This window comes from Stegastes partitus, unplaced genomic scaffold (assembly GCF_000690725.1).
Source record: "Stegastes partitus isolate 25-593 unplaced genomic scaffold, Stegastes_partitus-1.0.2 Scaffold1256, whole genome shotgun sequence".
Classification (NCBI taxonomy): Eukaryota; Metazoa; Chordata; class Actinopteri; family Pomacentridae; genus Stegastes; species Stegastes partitus.
Genome location: NW_007578987.1, coordinates 19,957 through 38,278, shown reverse-complemented (window position 1 = coordinate 38,278; position 18,322 = coordinate 19,957). Strand labels below are relative to the sequence as shown.

At 39.0% G+C, this 18,322-nt stretch overlaps 2 protein-coding genes and 1 long non-coding RNA gene across 4 annotated transcripts; 2 read left to right on the top strand and 1 right to left on the bottom strand.

Annotated features, from left to right (window-relative positions):
* Positions 1 to 141: 141 nt before the first annotated feature.
* On the top strand, positions 142 to 3,256 carry LOC103369212 (uncharacterized). Its single transcript, XR_520817.1, has 4 exons — positions 142 to 277; positions 1,769 to 1,823; positions 2,462 to 2,560; positions 2,713 to 3,256. It is a non-coding gene; the product is annotated as an uncharacterized LOC103369212 (long non-coding RNA).
* Positions 3,257 to 7,827: 4,571 nt separating this feature from the next.
* On the top strand, positions 7,828 to 9,921 carry LOC103369211 (purpurin-like). Its single transcript, XM_008297867.1, has 6 exons — positions 7,828 to 8,067; positions 8,276 to 8,390; positions 8,781 to 8,917; positions 9,041 to 9,153; positions 9,241 to 9,453; positions 9,588 to 9,921. Exons 2-6 carry the CDS (start codon positions 8,277 to 8,279, stop codon positions 9,596 to 9,598), a joined length of 588 nt encoding a protein of 195 aa, XP_008296089.1. The 5' UTR covers positions 7,828 to 8,067; position 8,276; the 3' UTR covers positions 9,599 to 9,921.
* A 64-nt stretch (positions 9,922 to 9,985) lies between these two features.
* idua (alpha-L-iduronidase) lies at positions 9,986 to 17,811 on the bottom strand. Of its 2 annotated transcripts, XR_520816.1 has the most exons (15): positions 17,444 to 17,811; positions 16,919 to 17,059; positions 16,743 to 16,825; positions 16,477 to 16,584; positions 15,994 to 16,089; positions 14,789 to 14,991; positions 14,339 to 14,518; positions 13,830 to 14,046; positions 13,463 to 13,672; positions 12,926 to 13,047; positions 11,868 to 11,993; positions 11,362 to 11,438; positions 11,098 to 11,198; positions 10,449 to 10,958; positions 9,986 to 10,352 (listed from the first exon to the last, which is right to left on the bottom strand). XR_520816.1 is itself a non-coding variant. In XM_008297866.1 (14 exons), the coding sequence occupies exons 1-14, from the start codon at positions 17,578 to 17,580 to the stop codon at positions 10,858 to 10,860; spliced, it is 1,902 nt and encodes a 633-aa protein (XP_008296088.1). In that variant the 5' UTR covers positions 17,581 to 17,811; the 3' UTR covers positions 9,986 to 10,857. The 2 variants fall into 2 exon arrangements, 1 of the variants encoding a protein (XP_008296088.1); XM_008297866.1 differs by having other exon boundaries at positions 9,986 to 10,958.
* Between the last annotated feature and the right edge of the window lie 511 nt (positions 17,812 to 18,322).

Here is an 18,322-nt window from a genome sequence, read left to right as displayed (position 1 = left end):
ATATTAAAATAGCATATATTGCTCGAGTGAAGCGGCCATATTGTGTTGGAATCAGGGACTACATTACATTGAAATAGTTGTAAACAACTGAGAAGGACACTTTTTCCAGCAGGGGGCGGAAGTTCAACACAGAGTTTGAGCTGCACTAAAACCGTCCAGAGAAGAAGAACGTCTCTCCTCCCGTAGTCCTCCGCGGCGCTAAAGTGACCTCTGTTGCTAACTGCAAGTCTGCTCTAAAACTATGGCTCCTCCCGTCGCAGTGTCGCCTTTGATTAAGGTTTGTGTTGCCCGTTTTATTGCGAAAAAAGGTGTGTCGTGTTTCACTGAAAAAACGACTGGGTTTGCTAGCTACACAGCAGAGCACGGTAACTGCTAAGTGTTAGCTCGGGGCATGCTAGCTAACAGCTAACCTCACAGTGTTGGCAAAACCTTCAGTCACGCCAACTACAGATGTGCTGCACCAAGTTTTATTGGTGCATTTACACAATATTATTCTATAATGCGACGTGCAATGACGGAAACCATCACTGACTTTGCTAACAGCTTTACACAGCCCCTCTATTGAAACGATGGGGTTGTTTTAAATAGAAATGTCAATGGAAACAACAGCGAATCCTCCTTAAAAGGTGTTTTTAAGTGATGCTGCATTGATGTGAAAATTAGACTCAGCCGTATTGTTTAATTCAGCTGTAATTTACCCCCTTTTTTTAAAGAATTAATTTGAGCTCTTTTTTATTGCCCTCTACCGTTCATGTTAGTGGTGACACAGAGAACAGCAGATGAAGAAGCTATTTTAATATATATATTTATACCCAATACTGGACGAAAATATAAACACAGCATGCTAATGGCCTTCGTTTCTGATTTAGAGAAAAGTTAAAAACCACATTTCTGTTGTCATTGTTCAAACTAGTGACATGTAGCCAACTGTACAGTAAAAGTTTTTAAGGTGTTCAACTAGTGACAAGGCTCAATCATTGAGTTAATCGACATTTTAGTCCTGATTTAATCAGATGATCAGACAGTGTGATCCACACACAGACACTCCTGTGACTATTAAAGGCCACCTGAAAATGCAGCTTCATTCAAGTGACACAGTGTCACAGATGACAGAAGAAGTAAGACGAGAACAGGCTGCTAGGACTGTAGACAGGCACATAACTGTCCACACCAATGAATGCCAGACAACTCTGTATGGACGTGTGTGACAATATAGACCCTCAAAATGTCCGCCACCTTCAACAAACCCTTCAAGAAGAGTGGAACAACGTACTGTAAACAGCACTGACAACTTTGTGAACTGTATGCATCGCAGACGTGTGACTAGTTTTGCGATCTACATTCTACATCTACCCATACAGTGTGTAATGGTTGTTGATGCTGTGTGTTGGAACAATAAATCCTTTTGTTTGTTAGAAAGAATGGATGTAATTTAATGAAATATTACATGTTGCGTTTATGTGTGTGTGTTAACTATACTTTATTGGAACTAACATATATCAGACCATTCTGGTTTTAAAGAGTGTGTCTGACCCACTCTGAAAGTCGTTCAGTTTTACTCTGTAGGCTGTGTAGTTTCTTGATTAACCACCACAGCATCATATAGCAGAATTAACTGAAGAAACCTCAGAACACAAAACAAAATTTCAAGTGTTCAGGAGTTTGATTTTAAGTCTAGTAGTTTTTTTTTCTCTAATTTGCAGTGAGTCTCAATAGCCTAATTAAAAATATTATAACGGTCACTAATGTGTTTTTCTTTCTCCTACAGACAGCCAGGTATTCAGCTTTGATTGTTGGCATCATCTATGGCAAAATGAGATATGGTGAGTTATTCTTTTATCAAGTCGCGTCCTTTACTCCAGCGATGTACTGAGATGAACCCACTTCAATCCATTCATTAGGTTTTTTTTCTGGCTCAGAATGGGCCTTTGGGAACTGACCACACACCACAATAAGAATGATCAATCTGTGTAAAGTATAGGCAGTGTTACATTATTTGATTATGCATTTTCCTGTTATTTCCGACCACTTTATGAACAAAAATGTGTATTATGGTTAAGTAAAGGAAACCCCAATTACCCAAACTGATTAAAAATTGATTTGCTATTTTTATTCTCTGTTCATATCATTCAGGCCCTGGTGATTTTCCTTTGGTGTCAACAATAATTCTTCTATTCAGGAAAAACCCTGACTAGATATTATTCAAAACACTAGAGATTAATTATTCCAAAAGCTGATCTTGCTGTTTAATAAAAAGTAACACATGGTTCGTTGTTATAAAAACTAGCGAATCTGTACTGAGCTCTTTCAATCAGGAGGATGAGACATTTTCAGTTTCGCTATTCGCAGACATGCAAGATTTGCAGTTTCGATAATATAACCAGATGTGGCTTGGTTGAACAGTCCGAGATGGATGGGATTGATGTGCACTTTGAAAAAATATATCTCTCGATTTGCTCAGATAACCTGAAGCCCATCGCTGCAGAGGAGAGGAGGATCGAGGAAGAGGAGAAAAAGATCCGCGAGGAGCAGGAGCGTATCGCCAAGCAGCTAAGAGAAGGTAGCCTCGTCACGCGTACTCACATGTCAGATGATTATAACAAAACCAAATACAGCCGTCGCCTTTTGAACTGCACAGAAAAATGCACTTTAATCATTTTGAGTCACACTTGTGTTGAAAAATCTGATTTTTTTTTTCTTTCCTCCTCACAGCAAGTGAAGACACCATTCTGAAGTAAAGCTTCAGAGTTGAGGATGTCCACCTCCATGTGCAATTTCCAACCTTATCCTCCTTTTTCTGGAGTAACTCAGTCAGGTCACCCAAACTCTCCAATTTTTCGTGGACGTGTTCGCTGGTACCTTGTATAATACAACACCCCTCTGGAGTCCCAGATATAGTTGTTTATGTTAGTTAGGTGATATGAAATAAGGCTCTTGAACTCAGCATTGTATAACTGCAAAAGCACTCCTAAGTTTTTAAGTTGATGTTTGTAATGAAGCAATGTCACAAATATACAAGTACACGATCTCTGTGGGCTTTGTCTTTGTTTACCAGCACCACAACTGTTACATTAAATTAATGAACAGTCATTTTGCAGCCAAGATTTTTGCTCATAATAGTCACCACATTAAATGCAGAAGTGTTTAATTAGTTGCTGTTTAATCAGGCTCAGTTTTGGATCACTGGTTCCACATACAAAACCTGCTTTAATTATTCTGTCTAATCATGTGAAGACATTAAAGTCATGACAAGGCTTATTGTGGTGATCTTATTTACACAAATATTCACAGAAGGCAGCTGTTTAACTTTATGAAATGTAATTTTATTCTCATGACAAAAACATTTACTATAAAATGCCCTCAACCTGTTAACCTTTACTGTGTGAGCCTATGAGTAATGAGTTCATACCGATTTATTAAATTGAACATTTAATTAAGGTGACAAACTTCAGTTGCAGATGTTGTTCCACTATGATTTCAGTTGTATATCCTGTGGAACGTAATTCTCAGTGTTAGCGTCAAGGATTGGCTGACGTGTTAAATGTCAAAGCAGTGGGCCATTTGAGATGAAGTGTGCTTCACCTGGACAACAGATGAGAGCAGTAAAGTCAAATTCATGCAGCCTTCAGTCTGCACATAAAGCCGTCTACAGAAACACATCCTGTTAGAGCTGATAAAATATCAGACAAATATATAAGCTTGTAAGCAATCTCCAACAGTTCAGTTATGACAGGGTAACCTAGTAAAATGGAGCACAGACAATATTTGGTGTCTGTTGGTGGATCAGTCTCCATTTTACATGGATTCTTGTGTAAAATGGAAAAAGTAATTGAGGGCATTTATTCAAGTAAATACTGTGTACTCTCCTTAAGTACAATTTTGACTGACTTGTACTTTGAGTATTTACATTTTGTGCTACTTTACACTTCAACTTCACTCCGTTTTAGAGAAATGTTGTACTTTGTACTCCACTACATTTATCTGACAGCTTTAGATACTTTTGAGATTAAGATTTTAGTAAAGAAAAGAAAAATCTCAACATTTTAAGCTGGTGGTTTCCAGTCTTTTTGGCTTCTTGCTAAAAACAGTGTGTAGTCTGCTCACATTTCAGATGTCTGAACTGCGAACAGTTTTGGCAAACAGGGATTATTTTTTAAACTTCTAAACTTGTCACATGGTTTCATTCAAATAAATGTTTGATTGATCAAATACTGCAGCCAAATTAAAAAATAAAAAAGGGACACACACACACACAATGTACACAAATCAAACATGACTGCTTCTCCTAGGAAGTTTATGTCTAAGTGATAGCATCTGTTTACTTGCTGTTGTGGTTGTTTATTTATTGCACATTTTTTCGAAGTTGTTTGCATTCTTAGTTCAATAGGATTTACAGATATTCATGGCTAATCTGACTTTTGGTAGTTAAATGGTAAAATGTATGAACACTGTAATGTCGTAAACAGGCAGGGATCACAAAAAACTAAGCAGCTCATCAAACTATGAATGAATCCAGAATAAGTCCAAATTCACTTTTTTTTTTTCTTCTAGTGGTGATGAGTCATTTCTCCTCCATCCTCCTGTTGGTTATCCATGACAGACGACTGAACAATGACCTAGACTTAAGAATTTATTTGGAATAGGACAATAGTATAAAGTTGTTAGCTGTACCTTGACACGTTCCATCTGTCGCCTTCTTCAGAAGTGTCATCTGACGTGTGTGACGTGTCTTTGTCAGCTCTTGTTCCTGTTTATACCATTGTCCTATTACAAATAAATTCTTAAGTCTACTTATACTTTGAAGACAAAGTACATTACCTAGACTCCTTCCTCACTGACTTAAATCCTATTCAGAACTCGATGGCCCTTTGAAAATGAGAACTTTACAGAGAGTGAAGGCGAACCAGCTAATTGAACAATGCTTGGGAGGCTGTGATTGCTGCTTTAACAAAAGTTGATTATGAACACATCAAGAAACTGAAAGACTAAAAGGACGACAGGTTCACAGCAGTTACTGAAAAGAAGGATGACTTTAGTGGTCACTGAATATTTCTAAAAGGTCAGAAATGTTATTTAATTCTAATTTTGTGTCTCTCGTTTTAGTTTAAAAACAAAAACAAGTGAGTTGGATTTTTTTTTTCCTTTTGTAATCAACTTTGTGAAACATTCAGGTTTGAGACTCAATAGCATTTAAGAGCGTTGTACCTGCAATAAAAGGAATCCTAAGAAGAAAAATTTGCCCAATAACTGTGCATGGAGTTTATAATATTCAAATCTGGAGCTTGACAGGTTGATGTACATCCAGATTAACTAAATGTGTAGGTGATTGTAACAGTAGCTGTCCATACTCTCACTGTCAGCATTTAAATTAATACATCTCAGCTGATTGGTTTAATACAAATTCTACTGGATGTGATCTTAGATTTGAGAAATTTCACTGAGGCCTTGTTGCCCGATTACTATCAACATTCATCCTACAGAGATGTGGAGAGAGAAAAGCAGTATTATATGTGCAATACCTAAGAGTTTGTATATGCTTACATCCATCTCTGATAATCTCTTGTTATACAACTTGCACTGCTTGTACCCAACAACCTATGACCTTCCACGGCTCTGGTCCAGACATATCCAACCTGAGCTCACATCCAGATAAGCAAGTGTGTGTCTCCAGTCTTACCATTTAAACCTAGCTTTTGTTTTCAGATTAGAGATGCAGAGTTAATGCTGTTAGCACGTCGCAGGCCGTGTCAGGTTGATAGATCGTACAGCTCCGAACAGCCCAGGATGCACAGACAGCTTACCTAATGTCATTAGGACGGGCTATAATTAGAATTACAACAATGCTGGGGCCACTAAAAATACAGCTGAACTTACTAGCACACTAGTTGTCTTTTCTTAGCTACCTTACCTACTGTAGTTAGCAAAAATATCACCTGAGGACTGGTGCAGGGAACTTGTTAGAGGGATTACACTGATCTGCTTACTTATTTTAAAAAGTACACAACAATACAGATAAGGAATTTCTAAAAACAAACAAGCAAAAAAAAGCTGCTCAAGATGTCTGATTTTGAAAGCACACACAATAAAAATTGCTTCGCTAAAATGCTACAATCCCTTCAAATTCTAATGCATATAAAATTCTTTAAGTTTCCTCCCATGAAATAAGGCAGCGTCCCACTTTGGTGTCTTTCTGCACTCTTTGCTGATGCATAAGTGGTGTAAACGTCCTTTGTAACATCTCAGCAGTTTCCTGTACAACACGTTTTGCCCGGGATTACAGGTCGAAGCTTTGGCAGCGTTTACAGACGAGATCACAGTAGGTTACTTAACCAAGCAAGTGATGGGAACAGCTGAGCCTCTGCTGACATAACATGACAAGAGTTCATCAAAAATGTTATTCTCCAGACTGTGTTATCATTTGATCTGTCTGTCTTAAAGTGCTTTTTTTTCTTAGATTTATTATTATTATTATTGTTATTATTATCATCATCATCATTATTATTATTATTATTATCTTTAAGGCCGTACAGAATATTTTCTTGTGAGTCTGAAACTTTACATTTTTAGTGCATCTGACGAAAAATGTTGCCCAAATTAAACAAAACAGACGCAACAAAATGTTTGGACAAAAGCAGTGATATACTGCCTAATCAAAAAATAAGTTTGTAAGAACCAAGAGACATTTCATCAATACATTTATAGATTTCATACTTAAATTTATGATCCTTTGACTTAAGATTTTTTTAAAAAATGTTTAGTTTTTACACCTAAATAAATAAGAAAACGCTTTCACACTAGACTACTACTACTACTAATATTAACTAAGTAATAAAAAGACAACTTCACATAAAGGTGAGTCTATAAAAATTGGTTTTAAAAAGTGATTTCAAAGTAAACTTTACAAAGAAGTCACTGGTTCTGTGAGACTTGTCTTCTCAGACAGTTTGTTCCACAGCTGAAGGGCCTGGTGGCAAATGCACGATCACCTTTAGATTTAGAATCTTAGGCTGGCTCATACGAGTTCACCATCTCTGCTATGTAGTTTGGGGCCAGACTAGTATCAAGGTGATCAATAAAATCAAATGAACACAGAGCCAATGGACAGAAGCCAAAATTGGGGTGATGTAGTGTTGTCAATGAAAACCAGTAAGACGCAGACACGCCATCACAGTCAATTTCCCATTAAACAGCTGCAGACTTTGGTGATAAATTTAAAAAAGGTTCTAAGGTAAAACATGTAAACCAGGGGTGCCCAATCCTGGTCCTCGAGAGCCCCTATCCAGCATGTTTTAGATGTTTCCCTCTTCCAGCACACCTGATTCACATGATCAAGATCGTTATCAGGCTTCTGCAGCGCTTGATGATGAGCTGATCATTTGAATCAGGAGTGTTGGAAGAGGGAAACATCTAAAACATGCTGGATAGAGGCTCTCGAGGACCAGGATTGGGCACCCCTGATGTAAACTGTCTATGTATTTAAATGAGATTTGGAAAAACTTTGGAAACAGATGCATTTGGGAGTATTTGTGACAGCAAGCTGAAAAGAAGATGGCCGGCTTAATCACACCACACACACAAACATAAAAACAAACCACAAAAGCAACATTAAACTAGTATTTCATAGTCTCTCATGCATTCTGTATGACAGCACTTTCTCACCAACTATGACTCAGTAAATCTGGTCGATTACCACATGTGACAGTGAAAGTTTCCATGTCACCTCAGAGCCCAGAATACTCTCGTCTGCTCATGTAAACAACGTCTCTGTGGGCCACCGTCTCACCCCCCAGGGCTTCTGTCATCATACATTCCATTATGCAGCCCTGCAAACAATTACATAAAGCCTATACACTGCTCAATGGGAGGGCTCATCAGCTTACAGCGGGGGATTTTGTTAACTGGATTAGCGGTAGATTTAAACTCTGCTTTTAGGTTCAAGAAGTGAAAATAATCAGAGAGCCTGTGAGCGTCGGGTATAAAAGGCTCACAGTCTGTCTTCTAACCACAGCTCGGATACTGCAACAACTCTGCACCAGAAACTTCTTGTGGCTTCATTCTACACTTCAGGTAAGGAGATGCTGCTATACGGGGATCTACGACACTTCTTCAGAAGAAAAACAAATACTTTAAAAATTATTTAAACGACATTTAAGCATTTGAGGAGATTTTAGATGAGTGCAGTTTATAGTTAAGAGGAGCGTTGACTATACAAGTAGAAATAGAAAAAAAATGAAATGACGCTAATTAACAAGAACCTCACTTGGGTTTTGTCTAGAATGGACTTCCAAATCTTTGCCATGGTGATGTTCTTCCTGGCCTGTGTGGAGCACAGCTTGGCCTCCTGTGTGGTGGACAGCTTCACAGTCAAAGAGGACTTTGAACCCCAAAGAGTGAGTATATTGATATGTCTCTTAGAAATCTAGACAACTTTTAACTAAACTTTTTTGTTTAATTTACTCTGATCTGAATTCTAAGTATTCCATTTACACTAATACTGCTCTATAGCTTCAGGACAGTTTGGTCACACAAGTTAACAAGTAGAAAAAAATCATTTAACGGAAATAGAATGATCCACAACTTCTGTATAAACCAGGACATCACCAGCAAAAAGTGAAATACACTGTACTAGTTAGAGTAAGAGGTTCAGCAGTTTGTTAGTTACCTCATAATCTGAACTTTAGTACACACAAAACAAATTTTACTCCTCCTCCGCATGTTTCTACTGAAAAGAAGCCTATTAAAGTAATTTCTCTTTTTTACTTTGCTATTTTTCCTGACAGTATGCAGGAAAGTGGTACGCTCTGCAGAAGAAAGACCCCGAGGGTTTATTCCTGCAGGACAATATCTCTGCTGAATACACTGTTGGCGATGATGGTTCCATGGTGGCCTCCTCCAGAGGCAGAGTCACTCTCTTTGGGTGAGTATTTGCGATTTAAAAAAAAACAAAAAACACTTGATCTGATCATGAGATACTCCCATAATTAAAAGGTTTCAATTCCTGCTTGCAAGCATTACATTGCTCTCTCTGCTTGACGTCCAGGTTCTGGGTGGTCTGTGCTGACATGGCTGCTCAATACTCAGTGCCTGACCCCGGCACCCCCGGCAAGATGTTCATGAACTACCAGGGACTGGCCAGCTACCTCTCCAGTGGCGGTAAGCATGTACAGTTGTATACACAAACACACTCTCTTGGTCGCTCTCTCATGCAGCTGAGACCAACTTCTCACTCTGCTTTTCTAGGTGACAACTACTGGGTCATTGACACCGACTATGACAACTACGCCATCACCTACGCCTGCCGCGCCGTGAAGGACGACGGAAGCTGCGAGGACGGATACGCCCTGGTCTTCTCCCGCAACCCCCGCGGCCTCCCCCCTGCTATCCAGAGAGTGGTCCGCCAAAAACAGGAGGAAATCTGCATGGCCGGACAGTTCCAGCCTGTGCTGCAGTCTGGTATGTAACAAAGAGTGCAGAAGTAAACATATACCATGACGTTTACTACATTTAGTCGATGCTCTGATGCACAAAAACTCCTGGCATTGAAACTCATCCTACACTTCCTCTTCCCCTTTCTCTATTTTTAACAGGAGCTTGCTAAACTGCTCTTTAGCTGGACTCTCGTGAGCTGCCCTTCATTACACTGGATGGATCATCATCTTCCCAGGATGAAGAAAGAGCTCTTCTCAGGAGATTAATCCTGTTCAACTTGCGATGTGCAATGTTCCAACGTCAAAGGAGAGAATTATTGGAAAAGTCCAATCCACCCCCCTATGAGAAAATTAACACTGCCAAGTAAAACATTAAATTTTAAGCCAGATCCACTGAAATACTATCACTGGTTGAGTGAATGTGATGATGTAACCAACTGTACAGTATTGTCACACTGATGGGTAACATCTACAATCATTCTGTGTTGGTGACAATAAATTTTATAAAGAAATGTGCTGTTGTCCTTGTCTTTGTAAAACACTTGAGTGTAATCAACTTTGAGTGGTTATCCAACTTTACTTCTTTAATGCATAAACATTACAAGACATTTCAAGAATAGAAAAATAGACTATAACAAATTTAAAAACTGAATTTCAAATAAAATACATTTTTCTTTTCCTTTCGTACCTCCCATGTAATGACACATTATGTGCGACTGCATGTTAACACCGCCTGCATTTAACACTGCTTGCAATAAACTATGTAAGACATAGTCAGTTTATTTGTGTGTAAAGGTATTAGGATGTATATATAAAGGATATGTCTGGTTTGATACAGCAAATGTGACTGGATGTAGTACGGACTTTTGTGGCGTACTGCGCTTGACATTGTATGTAATACCAAATACAAAACCTTTTTCTGCCCTACCAAATGGTAGTATGAGTATGGGAAAGCATCCTAAACGTTTAAGAGCCACTTTTTTAGATTTTTGTCTCGGCTGATTTGGAAGGCACCTAGACACTTTGACTGACATGTTGTTGGTTTTGGTCTTCTCATGGGTCTCAACTTACACAAACATAAAGCCATACTATTTCTAAATACAAATATCAGAAGCTGTTAATGTTGCCAGTAGAGTTTAAAAGGTTTCCACTGAGACAGCATGTGTTCAGCTCCTTTATCGATCTCCACAAGGCAATAAACCTGCAGTAACCTCAGACATTAATGCATGAGAGCTGCTGATGATTGCTGGTATTTGTATTCAGTCACTTTTATCTACTATTAACAAAGTGGTCTGCTTAGAAAAGTCAAACATTCAAGTCTTTGAAAGTACAACCATAATGCTCTATTCCTGAATTAGTGCCACTTAGAGCATAATATACGCTCATTATGCGATTGGGCAACATGAAGGACAGCAGACTTGACCTTGGTCTAACACTCCTCTGAATACCTCTCTGGCAGCGAGTATGGGCCTGCCCTTCCCCAGTAGTCCACAGCTCGAACTCTGTACAGACCACCAACCACCTGGTCCCCTACAGAACACAACATGGAACATGATGTTATTTAATGGCTGTTAGACTCCAAATCACAGCGCCAAATGAACCATTACAGGCTTGTTTCTCACTTAATCACTTAATAACTATTCTTTCAAGAATTTACTGGAATTGTTACCTGGAGAATACACATAAGAAGTAAAAATGATGTCTTGGGTATTAATTCTGCTGAATTCTTTCTGGTCTGCGGAGAATTCCACTTCAAATGTCTTGATGCACCTGAAACGTTCAAAGTAACAAATTAATGTTATCATGTCATATAAGTTCATCCAACCTTTAAAGGACCAGTCAACACCTCCTTTATGTGTATTACATGTGAGTGATATGGACATTAAATGTACACCAGAGTTCTGGATAAGAAGTGTTTCAAACATGCACCTACTTTGAATCAACACAGTGATCAGACCAGACAATAAGCACTTGGCCTTTGGTGATCCTGATGAAACGTAGTCCGTTGACCTAAAACATATAGTGGAGTGTCAACATTGTATTTCATAGGAAATAACAAATCTACACCATAGAAGAGACACGTGGTCATTTCTAAACATTAGTGCACCGATAGATTAGCTAATATATCTTCTCATGAAATATTAACCAATGGTTTAAGTGTTAGTTTGGCTCCACAGACTCTGTAGCTTCCAGATAGCATAAAATTAGAAATCTTTTAAATTAAAATTTTCATTTAGCTTTAAATATTTCAGTTTTAGGTTTACACATCTGACAAAAACAGACATATGTGGAGACAGAATTCAACTGATTCACATATAAGAAGTATTTAAGTGAAGCTTCAATCCAGATATACCGTCATCAGTGTTGTGCTTTAGAACTATTTTAAGCCATCTTGGTCAGAGTTGTTTCAACTGAAGATCGTTGCGTGTTGGAGCTCACCTGGTCTGGCACGGCTTTGGGCTGAGCGCACAGATGGATGAGGAGGACGGAGGGCACAAACAGTTTGACTTTCAGAGTCAGAGTGTCTCCTGCAGGAACCTTCCAGGGTCCATCAACATGAGGGTCCTGACACAACAACATACCATCAGTGGTCAAAGCATGCCTCTAAGCACTTTACAGAGAAAGACAGCACAAACAGAGAGAAATCAGTTAACCCTTAAAGGTGCCCTGTGGAGTTTTCTCATAAACAAACAAATGTACATATATTCAGTCTGCACAATTCTGTTTTGATAGAAAACCTCCAAAGCCAGTTTTAAAATGTGCATTGTTTACAGGTTTGTTTATTTGCTTTCTCTGCCTTTGCTGGCATGGTACTGCCACAAACTGCTGATCAAATAAACAAACAGAGACAGTAACAGTGGTCAAAATCAAGGTCCTTAAGTGAAAAAGGCCTTAAAAAAGGCTGCACTGAACAAGATCTTTAGCTATGAATACACAACCAGTAAACCAGAGAAAATGCAGTGCAAGAACATCCCAACCATGCCTATATGTATGAGACTGTGTAATTACACAATGTTGATGCCTCCTGAGGATTGCTTCTTGTTGCTGTTGTCACCACATAATTTGCAGCCACAGCTGCAGCCTACTCAATCTCCATTAGCTCCTTTTCAGCTCTGGTAACCCAATCATTACTGCTTAATGTAAAACATCTCTACTAATGCACCAACACAGTAATGTCACCACAGAAACCAGATTTTAAACTCTGTGATATTGTGAAACACAGACAGATTCATCTGGGGCTGAATCTAAAACAACATTGTGTGAGCTTATTTGGATAGGGCTAGTGAATGTTAGGGACTTTCATGTATATGTAAAAGTCCAGCAGTGTTTTGTGTTTTTAAAAAAAGTGTGCCGGTAATTGTACTTACAGAACATAAACATTTTAAACACAATAATACAAACTTTCTGTCTAGTACTTGAAAAAAATACAATGTACATTGCAAAATCTAAAATATCATGATGTTCCTTTACTAATATTGTTCAGCCCTCTTGTTTACCTGCCCTCTCCGGAGCCGTCTGAACTGTTCAGCTGTGGGGTAGTCGGGGCTGCCCATGCTCTGCCACAGCTGGTACGGGTTGGTTCCGTTATTATCCATGTAATACATCACATACACAAGACCTGCACAACAAACAAACAGATAAACAGCAGGACTGAAATTAACCACTCACATGCAGAATATAATGTCTTTAAAATATTATTCTACTCTCAAAACCCCAGGTCCCATCGCTGGGATTTAAAGGCATGGTATTTAAAAGGTAAAAAAATAAAAAAAATTGCAACATAGCCCAAACTGTAAGAGCTATAAACTATACAAACTGAGAGAATTGTTAAAGTTCCCATTTTCTGACAGTTGTTGAACTAATTATCTCTGATGTGCTGTTCGGTCGAGGAAATATCCATATTTCATAACTTTGCCATACTCCACAAAACACATTTCTCAACTTCTGCTTGACATTCACAGGGTTAAAATAAAATCACCTTATATCTTAATTAACATGAAACCCAACAGCACTGATCTAACAGTATTCTGTACCCTTTTGTGCAGATAGTCCTCTCACTGTGACGGTGACATCGTCAGCGGCGGTGGAGGTGCTGTTGTCGTCACTGTTGTAGACAAGCACTGCAGCCTGCCAGCTGTCTGAGCCACCCGGCATCGCAGGCTTGTGGCTGCTGGCGAGAACTCCCACTGTACTGTTGTGGCTTCCTGCTGAGCTCAGAACCTGAGCCCGGATCTGGGTCTCTCCTTAAATTGGAATCCCATATAGGACAATGACTTTAGTGAATGTGCACATGTAAAAAATCAAATCAAATCAAATGCATCTTAACTGATTCATACATTTCCCTTGAGGTGCACACAGAATCCTGGAGGGTCTCGTGTTCTAGAGTAAAGAAACTGTCACCTAGCAAAGCCAGCAGGCCCATGACGGTGAGGACAGGCTTCCTGATGAGCTGGACGTGAGGGGGCTGGGTGTTGTTGACCTGGAAGCGGGCGGTCAGTGTGCGCTGGGTGAAGGGGTGCGGGTGGTAGCTGAGGAAGGCGTTGTCGTTGCTCAGCAGGGTGTAGTTGATGGTGCTGTTGGGGTCTGCTAGCAGCAGATCCTGGTGCTGGTTTATTACCTGTTACAGGGAGCAGGACAGAGGATTGGTTTCGGAGTGATTGAACTGGCAGAGTGAAGTTTGCCAGCACACAATTAGACGAAATTCATTGGTATAATAATTTAGCCCTTTAGCTCACCTAGTTCTTCCAGCCCTACATAAACAGTTTACTCAAAAGCCACGTAAACTCCTATATAAATACAATATCTTACTCTACACTTGCAGAAGACTTTAGTATAAATACTGACCTTCACCATCCAGTATGATTTGACTCTTGTGGTGTTTTTCATGCTTTTGTATCCTTTAACCTCACCTTTACCACCATCGCAGCATAGGTCACATCAGCCCTCCACTCCTGAGGCCTAGACCAGCCCACCAGAGGATCAGCCTCATCATTATATACAGGAAGACTGCGGAACCGGGGGAAGCGCTCCTGGATCTCCCCTACTGTCTGGATCTCCTGCTGGAGGATGGGCAAAGAGTAGCCTCCTCCCTGAAGGAGGAAAACAAGCTAGCATAATTTTTTATATTCAATTAAGCTAATAAATGCATTAATAAATACAGTTTTACTGACTCAGATGACTGTGCGAATAGGATTTAAGGAAAGTATCAACAAGACTGAGTCACTCTACTGCAAAAAAAGAAACCAAAAATAGTGCAGCTCTTTTAGATCTTCTGCAGATATAAGCACTTCATTTAACATGCATGTATTAGTTTTCTGCTTGTTCTAGATATGCTTGTTACAGTGTCCATTAACACACACCTTCTTGTGCAAGGCGATGTAGTCAATCCTGACCCCGGTCTCCCCAGTGAAGTAGTTGGTGCCGTTGTAGCAGTGCTGTAGCATGGCCCAACAGTATGGGGAGTGTGGGGGGGTGTGACAGGAGTCTCCCGGACCTCCAAACCTCAGCAGGCTGCTGGCAGAGCGCAGACCCTCCGAACACGCATCATAGTAGTTTAGAAAACCTAAAAATATGTATCACAGTGAAAGAACCTCAGAAATCCTCATGGCAGCATTGCAGCATTGCAGCATCAGTGTTTTATGGTGACACTAAATCTGTGAAATGTGGGCATTTTAATGACAAAACAAAAAAATCTCTCATTGCAAAAACCAAGAAAATTACTGTTTGACCTCACTGCAGACTAAAACACTGCACACCCTGCTTTATCTTCTATTTTACTCTAAGTGGGATCATAATTTACAAAATGAACATCATGCTGTTTTCAAAAAGTCTTAAAACTAGTTATTGAGACCAAAAACTTAATGGAAAATGTTTACTGAAGTAGCAAATCAAATGAGATTTAGCAGCATTTCTCATAGACTTTTACACACTCGGAATTTCTTTAGAACCAGAGGATTCCCCCCTTCTGGCCATTTGCAGGTTTAATTTACTTCTGCATAAGCTTCATTTTTCAGACTCATCTTTTGTTGACAGTGTGCACCCTCCCATAGACAGAGAAAGGTCACAACATAAAGGCAAAAAGGAAATAAAGTCAAGTAAAAAAAACAGCCACTTCACACACAGGTGAGCTGAAGAGCGAGTCTGTAGTGTTAGCTCCTCTGACAGAAACACAACTGCTGGCAGACACACAATATGTAATAGTGTGAACAGAAGGAGTTACATATTATTTAATCATTGGGCCATTGGCTTAATTGTAATTGTGTTATCTCATTTGGATAGATAATGACAACATTTATTTGTATGAAAATCTTCAAGATTGACACTTTATTATAATAACTATGTGTATATTCATAGACATACAGAAGTAAGTATATATTTCTCAAATGAGTATTTTAAGATGACTGGTAATAACAAAAACACAAGCAAATCTAAGAAAAGAAAATAAGAATTAACTTTCTGGGTACATATTGGTTTTTCCTTTAATTGATGGGAACAATTGCTATTGAGAAAAAAAACATCTGACATGACATCAGAAAAATGCCCTGCAGAACGCATCCCAGTTTACCTTGAATTGACACAGTAACGTTGTCAAAGTCATGGTTGTTGGGCTCGTTCCATGTTTCAAAGTTCCACTGAGAAACACTTCCCAGGCCATATTTGTCTGAAATTTCAAATCAACAAAAAAGATTTAAACAAAAGACGACATATTGCCTTGTGTGGGAGAAGGGTCCCACAGTGACTGTTTGAGTCTACTTATTGCAGCACAAAAAGCAATTTCCAGTTAAATTACACATTTGCACATAAGTCATAAGGCTGTTTGTGTGACAATACAGAATGCTCTTTATTGCTAAACTTATGTGTTCTATTGATGTGTAAAATATCAGCAATTAAAAACATACATCAATATAAATCAGACCCCTCAAACATAGACTGAAGTAAATGGCACAAATTATTTTTAGATCCTTTTCTTTCATCTGCCACGATTAAATGGTACGGATTACAAACATATAAAATAATGACTAAACAATGGCAGTTGGCACTCACTCACCAATGTACCTCTTGGCTATGAGATGAACCAGATTTCTCCACTCAAACACTTGTGATTTGTCCTCAAAGTCAGTGAAGTAGTTAGAGACACTGCCCATCAGTTCAAACCCTGCAAAATGCATCAGAGAGCAGCCATTTAATATTCATGTTAACACATATGGTTTAATACAGTTTGGCTATTGCATCAACTTTACTGAAAAGGTAAAGCAGGTATAGCTGATAAGATTGATGGATAAACAACAAATACAACATGTAGTGGTACAGTACCTGGTTGCAGTCCATTAACATGCAAGAGTTCTATCAGCTGGTCCAGTTTAGTGAAGTTATACTGGGGTTGTCCTCCAATATCCCTAAAACAACAACACAAAGACAACTGTAATTTATCAAGATGAGTACACACAAAACCAGAAACTGGTGAAGTGTCCACCTGCTAGTTCACTTACTGTGCTGTGACCAGCTCCAGCATCCAGTGTATCCTGACCTGTTGGATCCCTCCATGAGGCACTGAGCCCACGTAGGCCAGATTCAGCTGCTGGTCGATGCTCAGGTCATACTGGTGGGACTGGGTGTGAGGGAGCGGGGGGCTGGACACAAACAACTACTATTTAGCTTTGGCAATATGATTTAATATGCCAGATTGTTCATAAACCTAACATGAAAGTCCAGCCTAGTTAGTCATGAGATTTGTCATTTAGCCCTGACAACATTACTGGCACTTGAGTAAAAACTGTCAATCTCCACTGAAATTAACACACATTTTAGAATTTCTTGGGTTTGTTAAAGGTGCTTGCTTGCCTTAATATTTAATACCAATTAATAATTACTTCTGCTACATTCGGTTAGAAGACAAACCCAAATTTATTTCTTCATTTCAATTAAATCTCAGTTTTCTGATTCACTCTCACTGTTAGCTCTCTACCACTGAGCGACTGTAAAAGTGAATGAAGGCAGGTTCATGTTTGACCTACCAGAAACCGGTGCTTCTCCAGAAGTGTTTAAGGTCTCCTGCTGGTGTTCCCACATCAACTGTGATAACATATGAAGCACCTGAAGCTGCGGAAATGTTCAGGAGGAATAGGAGAGCAGAAAAAGTTTTGCACACCATGTCTGCGAACGTGACAACTTTGTCTGCTAGCTTAAACAGCTACGATAGAAATTAAAAATAAAAGTTGTAGAACAAAGGACGAGGGCTCAGCTTAACCCAGCATGACCTAAGCATCGTAGGAAAGTGAATAAAAGAGACAACTGTGGCATAACTCACTCTACCACTAGGAATTACAACAAAACACACGTTTCGGTAAACTAGCAGGCTGCCGTTAGTCACCTGAGCACGATGACGTATTATTGCACGCGACGCAGTTGTAGTCTTTTATGGAAGTCCGGTTTTGAAAAACAGGAAATGACAAACTATTCATATGAAAAATGTAAACAATAAATCGCAAACACACATAGCTCCCAGTGGTGAGCGTGCTTCATAAATTAATTTTTTGAAAAGAAGAATACAATAAACTTGTCCTTTGATTTCAGACACAATGGGAAGAAGCTACAGATTTTGCACAGCGAAAATAAACATAAAAAATAAATACTAAATACACACTTTAATATTTCTCTTTTGGCATCTAACCACCATTTCAACCTATCCCTATAAGCATTAGCACTCCCCCATTTGGAGAAGTATCACCTACGTTTATAATAGACAACTTTTAAATACCATCTACTCTTGATTTTGGCCTTGGTTCTCTACACTGAACATACGCCGTCTCAACTTTTCTTGTTGGTTACATTTGCAAATAACTAAAGTGATATAAAATGTTGAGTAAAGAAATAGTCAGACCATGAGAATATTC